The following is a 10,838-nucleotide window of genomic DNA, read 5'->3' as shown; positions in this document are numbered from 1 at the left end:
TTGTTGTCTGAGTGCCAAAAACAAACCTTACAAATGAACTCACAGGTGAAGCATGATATACAAACTTTATTAGGATTGCTTTTGCTTTATTTTAAATCCCAACTGCTATCAGGCAGCGACCCATGCCCACCGGCATAAATCCCCTGAGGACCCACCAGAAAGACATTCTCCAAGGCCACCAAAGCGCCACCCGGGCTGGGGATGCAGCCTGACCCCCCCAGTGAACACCTCCTTACACCAGCCATGATGCCCTGCAGGACAAAGTCAATCTCCCCTCTATTCCTGCTATGTGGTGGAACCAACCAAGCAGCCCCCAAAAATGTAGTTGATGTGGAGGCAGAGGCTGTCTCAACTGTGATATGGTCTAACAAAAAATGTCTATACTGTCTCATACAATATTTTAATTTTTCCAGGTAATGATTATAGATTTCTTGGTAAAACAGGGCAGTCAGAAGAACCATGTGAACAAACTTAATTGAGACATCATCTAAGGTTCCCAGCAACCAGGGGAAGTTGCAGTGTTGTAGTGTTTGAAATCTAACACATGGAGGTTTATCCTTCCAAAGCAATTTTTGTAGGGTTAGGGCTGAAATACAAACCAGTCAGATTGTGGATTGCTTAGGATAATTGAGAATAAGTTACCGATTCTTGGTAAATCCATAATTTTAATTGAAGCAGCCGTCCCCATGTGATATGGGTGGAAATTTTCATCTTGCAAAACCATCTTCCACTTTCTTCAAAAGTGTGATGCAGTTTTGGTAAATCTGCCTGACTGGGAGAGACAATAATGCCATAGTATAATATCCCATTACTGCAGGAAACTGACAAAGAAAAAAAAAGCATCATTTAGAAGAACAGTAGATGCAGTTTATTTTTTTATCTGAAACTTTTGATCAGAATTGTTCCATTAAACAGGGGTTTTCCTGGCTCAAATTGAGGCAGAGGTGGTACCATCCTGACCATGCGCCAGCACATGCATACTCTGTTCATTCAACTGCCTCACTTTTTTAAAGGCCAAATATGTTTTCATAAGTGTCCTAATCTAAGCTTCTGTTGATTAATTTAATATTCCATTTGACAACGTTTCAAATGAAACAAAACCGGTTTGCTGCTAAAAAATATATGAAATAAAACAACAACATTATCAGGCTGAAATAACAGACTCTTATTATAAAAGGCTCAATAATATGCATTAGATTGGTGTTTAGTTCCCTTTTCCCGTCTGATATTTATAGTTAAAATAGTTTTAAATATTGGTCCTACATTTCAGTAACATTTTAGATTTGTATTAATAACACTCATCTTAGTCAAAGGACTTTTGGGTTTTCATGAGCAGTATGCCAAAATCATCAATATTAGAAACAATAAAAGGCTTGAACTGCTTCAGTTGTGTGTAATTAATCGAATATACATGCAAGTCTAATGTTTATCAGTACATTACAGACAATAAGGAACTTTATCACAATAAGCTAATGTTTTGAGAAGGACCTGAGGATACTAGGGCAAATACAAAATGCAGTTTTAAAATGACTATTTTAAAAACCGACCTGTTCCCATGTGAAATACACATGCAGGCAGAAAAGCAGCCGCTAAGCATCTCTGCAGGCCCACCTGTAAGTTAATAGGTTACACTTTCGTTATTATCGCAGTGACGAAGTTCCCTCGGGCCACAGGCTTTACTGGCCGGATAACACCTGAACTTTGATCTGAGGCAGCTTTTTAAAGCCACACGAGACGGTTCAGCTGCCCTTCTGCTCCTTCTCCAGGTAGCCGCACATCACACACCGAAGTGGGCGTGGGGATAAATGCGACGAGGGGAGCAGCAGGAAGCTATGGCGACAGCTATCCAAGCAGCAATGTCTCCGTCCTGCCTGGAGTCTAACTGAGCTCTTGCGCTCCAGTTAGCTGCACTCATGTGGTCATCACCCATCTAGGCGTATTTCCTGAGGTAAGGAGCAAACACGGCTAGTCTGCTGTGAGCTGAACTAACTCAGTTAACTGCTCGGGTAGCTAACTTAACCAACTCGCCGTTCTGAGTGGGACTAACTGCCTGAGTTTCAGCTAACGATGACACGTATTAGCATAGGCAACATCAGTAATTTGCTCCTGCTGCTTTATAGGAAACAACCAAAATGTGGCTAATGTAGCTCGTAGCTAACCACTAGTTAGCTGATTAAGACGTGTTGCTAACTCTTCAGACCAGGATGTGATATAATTACCTGGAGATAGTTTCAATTTCATTCATGTCTTATTGAGCAGCACCAGATTCGTGTTGCTATTTTATTAAATTGTCCCCAAAATCTACTTAAATGTGTGAAATTTAACCATGATATAAAAGATTAATCCCAATGGGCAACCCATTGCTTTTCTTTGGTATTTCACGTAGCTACTAGCACTGGCACCACTGGTGTCCACTGAGTTACAATTTTCTGATTTTAAAATGTTTTCACACCTGTAAGCCAGGTTCAGTTACCTGTCATGTGTAGTTTTGTTCTTGTTTAATGATCTGAGGTAATATGAGGTCAGCCTTTGACTACATTTGAGCAACCCCTCCCATTTTTAGATTGAATCTGTTGCACCAGATGGAGTGGGATCCTGCAGAAGAGGCTGATGACTTTGCACCAGTGTGGACAACTGGCTCCTACAGCATACCCGAGTCTCGTCAGTCGAAGCCAAGAACAAGCAACATCTCAGAACAAGAGTTCTCGTGTCACTGCTGCTACGATATTTTGGTCAGCCCCACCACTTTGACCTGCGGCCATAACTTCTGCCGCCACTGTTTGGCTCTGTGGTGGGAGTCCTCGCATAAGCATGAATGCCCAGAGTGCAGAGAGAAGTGGGAAGGCTTTCCTAAAATCAACATACTGCTGAGGTATGCTTCTCATTTTTCCTCAATGACTATGTTTACATGCAGCCAATATCAGGGTTATGATCGGGTCAAGGTCGGTATTCGGGTTTCTGAGTTGATCAGAATAACCCGTTTACAAGCATAAATAGAAAGAGTTACCCCTAACTTGCATAACCCGATTCAAATGCGGACGTTGGGGTAGCGACAGGACGTATGGACTACGTCCAGACGCAATATGCCTCATTTCTGGTTCTTCTTGTTCCGGTATCCGTGAAAACAACATGTTTCCCAGTTCGGAAGAGATAGCGACCGCATTTGTTTGCGCTTTAGTTTCCTCGTCACTCCAAAAGTGTGGTGCTGTGCCGCGACTCGCCATGTTGCTCCCAACTTGTTGTTTACTTCTGGTGTTCTGGCGCATACAAGACGTCTCGCTACACAAAAGACCAAGATTCCTTGCGAACAGAGCATGCGCAGAACACACGCTTTGATGGGGATATCCCAGGTGTAGTAACCGGGTTTTTAAAAACCCGGTTATGAGCATATCCGGGTTTTTGGCGGTGTTTACATGGCCGTGCGGAACCGGGTTATTGTGTTCAGGTTTTAAAAGGGTTACTGGCTGCATGTAAACGCAGTGAATGAGTGCATTTACATGCAGCCAGTAACCCTTTTAAAACCCGAATGTCAGGTTGTGGGTGTGGAGATGACAGACCAAGTGTGGTGGAGCAGCTCAGGAGGCAAAGATGCAGGCTCGGATAAAGTAAAAACGAATTTTAATTACAGAACGGGAACGGCAGGAACAAACACAACAGTGACTACAAACAACAATGATCTGACAAAGGACATAACGAGACGGGAGGTATAAATACACTGGGGAAAATGAGGAACACATGGGCAGGCTAACAAGGGGCAGGTGAAACCAATAGGGACTAATCAGGCAGGAGAGGGACAATATCAGGAAGGCAGGGGCAGAACGTGACACCGAACGTTTGGACGTTTGGTCGTGTAAACGCATATTGGGATATCCCCATCAAAGCGTGTGTTCTGCTCATGCTCTGTTCGCAAGGAATCTTGGTCTTTTGTGTAGCGAGACGTCTTGTATGCGCCAGAACACCAGAAGTAAACAACAAGTTGGGAGCAACATGGCGAGTCGCGGTAAGAGCTGCTGGTGGGTCAATACCAGCACTAAAGCGCAAACAAATGCGGTCGCTATCTCTTCCGAACTGGGAAACATGTTGTTGTTTTCATGGATACCGGAACAAGAAGAACCGGAAATGAGGCATATTGCGTCTGGACGTAGTCCATACGTCCTGTCGCTACCCCAACGTCCGCATTTGAATCGGGTTATGCAAGTTAGGGGTAACTCTTTCTATTTATGCTTGTAAACGGGTTATTCTGATCAACTCAGAAACCCGAATACCGACCTTAACCCGATCATAACCCTGATATTGGCTGCATGTAAACGTAGTCAGTGGTGTTGTAGCAAACACAGTCCCAATGACATCTAATACATACTTATTACTTAGACTAGTTCTCAACATACTTGGGGAGCATTTATAGATATTTTCAGTGATTGACAGAAGGGATGTAAGAAAATATCAATATGGCAATATATCTTGATATATTTTCCTGCCATTTTATGTTGATATTCAAAAGCTATGCATCTGATTTTTAAAAGAATGCAAATATTTGTGTATTCTTTTTTTTTTGGTGCAATTCAAATGCCAACCACTAGTTGGCAACAGTGTGCAATGGGTTTTGTTTTTCCGCCATTGAAATGTAAATCCCTCTGTTATGGTTCAGATACCTCACGTTTAACATGTTAATTATCAGTTTGAACTGTTTATTGAATATTCCTACCATAAATTCAGTCTTTAAAAAATCACCAGTAATGTCTGACAGAACGTATTGCAGCATATCGTGATGCATTGTATCGTTTTGCCAAAATTTCACCAATACACATTTCTAATTGACGGCACAGATTTAGATGCCTGAAGTCACTTCATTTTGGAAAAATAAGGGCAATAAATGCAAACTATCACTCAAATTTAAAAGTATTGTGAATTATCAGATTATCACATTTTTGTATTTGGACTTTATAATAAACACTATTTTGGTTATAACTGACCTACCTGTAGAGCTGGGTGCATGATTGACCTTGGACTGTAAAACCAAACCCATGCTGAGCATTTCCATCACACTGCCAGAAATACTGCTTCCTAATAATACAGGAAAAGCCCGGTTATCGAGAAGCAGAGTGTTAGTCTCTCTGCGTTAAGAAGCATGTGACGGTTGATAGGAACATAAAGCTGATAACACCCAATCAGGCCAGATGTTTAAATGTCTGCGTCATTGTTACTCAAGTCTTCTGGATTTCTCTGTCGGCACAGCAAACTCCAAATAAGACTCTGTGAATAATATCAACCTGGAAGGAGGTCAGTTGTCTGCCTGAATCTGTTATTCAGTGGGGACAAAAGGTCAGTGTGTGGAAAACAGAATTTGGGCCCTTATGGACAGATCATAATAAGTTTAGTACCACACTCGTAGGGAAATGTTTTCTTCATGTAAGCGTTGGCCTGGTTATATGAGTAAGGGTTCACAAGTCTGGGACAAAGTCGCCTGCACTCTGATATGTTTATAGTCGAGACAGATTTTCTGTTTCTGTGGTCAAATGGATTCTGCAAGTGTGTATTTATTTATTTATTTATTGTGGAGCTGCTGCACACAGAAAGTTCACAAAGCACAACCTGCAAAAGTTTACACTAACGGTTTTTAGCTGTCACAGGTCCAGATATGCCCCAGAAACAAAAGAGCATCAACACTTCATTTGTACGTGGTTTTGTTTTACTTTCACCTCAAGTTATATATAAAAAAAGTTGTTTTTCTTTTAGGGATGCGACCGAAAAGCTCTTTAGAGAGGTTGTGGAGCGAAGGAGAGCAGAAATCCAAGAGAACCCCAAAGTCTCCCGGAGCTTGTTGGCATTTCAGAGGTACGTTTCACTAACCTGCTCTACCTCCTGCATGCTGCAGACAAATGCACCACCTCCCTGTTAGTTAATCTTCCTCATGCCCCGACAGCTCTGTGCACACATGCTCATTGCTGCAGGGAGATCTTTTGTTTTGCTAAACCCAGAGAACACAGTTGATGCCGTTGGATGGTAGTCCAGTCAGATTTTTCTTGTGTTTAGCTAATAGCAGCTAATGTAGCCTTTAGCCCAAAATCAAGAGGAACGAGTGAAAAATCCAGTCAGCACCAGACCCTCAGATCTTCTCCAAGCTCTAAATGTCCTAATGTTGATGTGCATTTGGGAATTATAAAAATAAAATTGTTTCATTGCATCATTTGTGAAATGTAAGGCCAAGTTTTGTAGACTGCCTAATGATGGTGTGTCAAAACGCTTCATTTCTTTGTTTTGGAAAGCAAAGGAGCTGGATTTTACATTTTACATCTCATCTTCATCTTGCTTTGTTCCTCTTAGGTATGGCGACAGCTTGGGTAGACCTAAAGCAAACCAGCACAAAGGGGCAAGTTTCTTCTTCTCAGGAGTCCTAACTGCACTCACCTGTGTGGCTGTAAGTACAACAGATAGCTTCTATATCATCACACAACAAACTGGTTAGGAGTCTCTTGTGCTATGTTTGACCTGATTCAGCGTGGCTTAAAACGGCTACTGTTCACTTGTAACAGGTTATCACAGTTGTGGCTCAAAAGGTCAGTTTCCTCCTCATGCTGTCAAGAGAACGTGTTTATTTTGTCCATGTGGTGTTTGGGAGCAATGTCACTGTTGGCTTTGAAACGTGGCAGTAAATTTACATTGGTGTTTGTTTGGCTGCTGGTAGCATGTAAATAAATGATATAATTATTTTTTATTTTGAGCCAATAGTTTTATTTGACCAGTTTTTCAGTCTCCATCTGTGTTCACATCAACTTATTTCCTTTTGAGCGCAGCAATTTCTACCATAGAGCTATGCTAGCTGGCACATGTGTGTTGGACCACCCCCCATCCATACAAAGAATAGGAGAGCCTTTGGGTGCAGAGGTATAGCGGTCGTGAAGACATGCGCAGAAGTCGGCTGGGCAGAGTCTCAGCTCGGCTCGGCTCAGGTCAGGACAGAACTGGAAATTCTCCGCAGTTCAGTCCTTTGTTGTTGTTGAGCAGCGGAGTAGACCTTGTGGAGTTTTGTTATTATGAAGAACAGGAAAACGATGGAATGTGGCATCAGTCCTGCAAACACTCCAGCAGATAAAAAATGAACCAAAAGGACCTGCTCAGTGTGAGGTTGGGGCATTGGATTACACAAACCAAATGTTATTTATTTATTTATTTATTTATTTTTACTACTAACACAGATTATTGTGACCAAAAATCAGCAAAGGTACGACTTGATTTCATGAAATGTGCTTTGTTTTGCTGCAGAGTTCCTTGAGTTTTGCTGGTAGAGTAATGTTACTTATATTGTTGTAAAGAGGGGCGTTTGGGCTTTAATTTAAACAGCTGCTTCTGTGAACGGGATCTTCTTGCATTGTTTCTACTGCATGTTTTTCTTTATGTGTATTTAGCTTTTTTCAGCCCTTTTATTTAGTGTCATTGTTGAGGTAGAAAACGTGGATCACAAGAATGGTAATTTGGCGTCCCCTAGTGGTGATGTGTAGTTAGTGCATCTAACAGATGGCATGACTCCGCCCCACCCAAAAAATAATTCACCAGCCGCCACTGATAATAAGTTTGGGGGAAGCGGACAGCAAATAAGAAAATTGCCTTTACATTAAAGATGGTGAGTGTGTGTGGGGGGTGGGGGGGTGGGGGGGGGGGACATAAGTCGTTGGCATGGGGTGGAAGTTATGACCAAAATGTGTCTTATTACCAGGGCAGGGTTTAGCAGGAAGAGGACTGCTTATCTGATAAAGTATAGAAACTTAAACAGCAACGGTAGTTGAGAATAACGGAAAAACTCTTCATTGGTGAAATGTACTAACAAGAAAGCAAAAGTAATTTAACGGACACAAACTAAAACCTGCTCTTTACTAAAGGGAACTGCAACCCATAACAGTTTCCAAACAAAACTCTCAATTTAAATCTGCCTCCTCCCAAAATCCAAGCTGCCATCAGCTGTTTTACCAAAAGGGGACAAAACTCCTCTCAAAACCAATACCATCCATCCATCCATCCATTCGAGTCGGGGTCGGGGGGTCAATGGGCAATCAGGTGGGGTACACCCAAGACAGAGAGCCAGTCCATCGCAGAGAACAAAAAACCAAATTTTTATTATAAATTAATCTTAGTTTGTCTTTTTCAGAAGGCACACAGCCAGATGTTCAAGGGGACAACCCATAAACCAGATCTGTTGTCCCTTGAACCACTAGCAGCAGCTGGTTTTTATCCTGGTTCCTGCCATCAGCAAATAGGCCACAACTAGGGTGGTTTGAGGTTGCCATAGGAAGGAGGGGAGGATCCGGCTGTCGTCCATGGTGAAGAAGTGTAGTACAGCACAGGAGGGACTCGGAGGACAAGGTGGAACTGCCCCAGAAGAGGGAACTGGAACCTGGCAGGCGTAACACCCAGTGTTTGTAATGTCTGTTTCCAGGTGGTGGTGTTGGTGTTTCACTGGGGCAGCGGGGTACTGGAGCAGCACGACCTGCTGATCAGTAAACCAGTGGCTCACTGGACACCAGAGGAGGTGCTGTGTTGGTTGGAGGATCTGGGCCTGTGGACTGAGCCCTACAGAAAACCCTTTCAGCAGGAGAACGTTAATGGAAGGTAGATAAATGACTTGATTCTAAAATGATCTCATCCTATTCTTTATCTCTGTAGTTTTATTTTCTGTATCTTCTTCCAGGTTACTGCTGATGCTGGGGGAAGAAGAACTGTTGAAATCTCCGTTTAACATAGAGAATCCGGCCCACAGACGGGCTGTTGTGGCTGAGCTGGAAAGAATTAAAGCACTGGGGGTCAAACCTCCACAGAACCTCTGGGAATACAAAGTAAGAGCTGTGTGTGTGAGTGAGTGTGTGTGGTTTATTTTTTATGTTTTGTCTCAATTTAGAACGGCAGTTGCATTTTCAATAACATACATTCAGATTAGATGCTATTGATTTTTTTTTAATGTGAACTTTTTCATAATTGACGTTACAAAACCAGAGTTTCTTTTTGGATGTTTGTCATGAGAGTTTGAGGCACAATTAAACACAATTTCTGTCTTTCAGACGGCTAATGCAGGAAAGTCTATGTTCTTGCTGTACGGACTGAAGAGCTCCCCTCGTCTCACAATCCTTTATTTGTATTTGTTCGACTATTCTGAGACGTTTCTTCCCTTCCTGCACACCTGCTGTCCAACTATGGCACACATCGACACGCCTGTGGAGAGCAGATATCTGCACACACAGGTGACACCTGCAGGGATGTCATGGTGGCAATCAGAAATACGGTTTACCAATTGTTATTAATGATTAAAATAAGGATTTTGAGAGCTTGTTCTCCTACTTTTGTTAGTTGGAACCCAGCTGGCAGCAGTGGGCGGAGTTCCTTGTGAAGTATGCGTTGTTCCCGTATGAGCTGATAGCAGAATTTTCTTGGGACTGGCTGGCTGTCCACTACTGGACATCCCGTTTCATCATTGTGAACGCCATGCTGCTGTCTCTGCTGGAGGCTTGTGCTGCGTGGAGACTCGGGACAACCGCCAGGATCAGGTAAGGAAAACATGGGAGCTAGGCACTAGCTAATGAAAATGGATTGCTCAGAAACCACAGTGCTGTAACATAAATCTGTTTCTCTGCAGGACTCTGCCTCAAAAAATGTGGAACCATTTGTGGAAAGTGCTCTCTCAGGGATTCGCCCTTGCCCTCCTGTGGCCTTTCATTCCACAGTTTGTGTGCCACTGCCTCTTCTACTGGGCTCTCTACTTCAGTCCAATCATTAACATCGACTTGGTGGTGCAACAATTAATGCACCCTGAAACGCGGGCACTGTAACAGATGGCACAGAGCCTAAATCATGCTGCACAGTTTGCAGCTAATACCATGGAGTCTGACTGTTTTCAGCAGTAAACTCTGATAAACCTAGCCTCATTTGGTGTCCAGTCTTCCTGTCCTGCCTCTCTACGTGGGTGGCTGCCATGTGGAACGAGAGCTGTCCTGTGGAGAACGATGCCACTGAGACTCACTGTGATGTTACAGATTTTGACTGATCTCTAAAGCATATTGACCAACTACAGGGCCTAAATGATGCCACGTCCAGTTCTGTCCTAGCTAAACCTTACAGATTAGCCTCTTCAGCTGGTTTTGTAGCACTGACATGGCTTTAGTTTTTTACGGCTACTAAAGATGAAACAAAAACTAAGAAATGTCTCCATGGCGCACCTAGCTAATGAGCAGTTGCGTCAAAAATATTTGCTTTAGTATTTAGTTTCACTTTGATGGATCCGGACCTTCAGTGCAACAGGTATCTCAGTGCTACAGATCTGTAATAGCTATGTGCTAAATATTGGAGACTTGTTTAGGGAAACTTTACCAGCTTTTTTCCCCTTTAAGATAATTCCTCTTGCTTTAAGACTGTACATATGTTAAAGTTTAAGATACTGATACAAATGGTTTAAATTTTTTATGATTTTTTAAAAAGAATAAATTGTTTTATAGTTCTCTGCACTGCAATCAAAAGCTGTTGCACATTTTTTACTGCTCATAAAACATTTTGTTGCAGCATTGTTTTCATTGTTGGACCAAGCTAATTGAAGATCAGAGCTCTTTGGGTTTTTTAAGTTGCACTTAAAACTGTGAAGTCCTTTTATGTGTTCTAATGACAAAGCTGTTTCTTTTTTGATCTTATATTATTGGACAATAAAATCAAAATGGATGAAAATGCTGTTATAGGACATTAAAAATAACTGCAGTTGATTTTTAATTGAGTTCTATGGCTAAATAATATGTGCTGCATGTTAATGTGTTGAGCCAAAAGGAAACTGAATCGGGGTAAAGAAATTTGGGGTTAGTTTGCGT

The 10,838-nt window shown here is 42.2% G+C and overlaps 1 protein-coding gene across 2 annotated transcripts; it reads left to right on the top strand.

Moving 5' to 3' along the window:
- The first annotated feature begins 1,794 nt into the window (after nucleotides 1-1,794).
- Nucleotides 1,795-10,499, top strand: LOC107389064 (bifunctional apoptosis regulator). Of its 2 annotated transcripts, none has more exons than XM_054743709.2 (9): nucleotides 1,795-1,948; nucleotides 2,583-2,872; nucleotides 5,737-5,835; nucleotides 6,325-6,418; nucleotides 8,432-8,604; nucleotides 8,684-8,828; nucleotides 9,051-9,230; nucleotides 9,337-9,533; nucleotides 9,623-10,499. In XM_054743709.2, the coding sequence occupies exons 2-9, from the start codon at nucleotides 2,583-2,585 to the stop codon at nucleotides 9,813-9,815; spliced, it is 1,371 nt and encodes a 456-aa protein (XP_054599684.1). In that variant the 5' UTR covers nucleotides 1,795-1,948; the 3' UTR covers nucleotides 9,816-10,499. The 2 variants fall into 2 exon arrangements, with proteins under 2 accessions (XP_054599684.1, XP_015820433.1); XM_015964947.3 differs by having other exon boundaries at nucleotides 1,809-1,948; nucleotides 2,564-2,872.
- Nucleotides 10,500-10,838: the final 339 nt, after the last annotated feature.

This window comes from Nothobranchius furzeri, chromosome 4, assembly GCF_043380555.1.
Source record: "Nothobranchius furzeri strain GRZ-AD chromosome 4, NfurGRZ-RIMD1, whole genome shotgun sequence".
Lineage (NCBI taxonomy): Eukaryota > Metazoa > Chordata > Actinopteri > Cyprinodontiformes > Nothobranchiidae > Nothobranchius > Nothobranchius furzeri.
Note: the sequence above shows the minus strand (reverse complement) of the source record. Positions and strands in the feature narration are given on the sequence as shown.

What these genes read in the sequence shown, in the direction of transcription:
- LOC107389064 (XM_054743709.2), top strand. Translation starts at nt 2,583, where the DNA reads ATGGAGTGGGATCCTGCAGAAGAGGCTGATGACTTTGCACCAGTGTGG. An exon ending in CAGGAGAACGTTAATGGAAG is followed by an intron (nt 8,605 to 8,683) that starts GTAGATAAATGA and finishes ATCTTCTTCCAG; the next exon opens with GTTACTGCTGATGCTGGGGG. An exon ending in AGAACCTCTGGGAATACAAA is followed by an intron (nt 8,829 to 9,050) that starts GTAAGAGCTGTG and finishes TCTGTCTTTCAG; the next exon opens with ACGGCTAATGCAGGAAAGTC.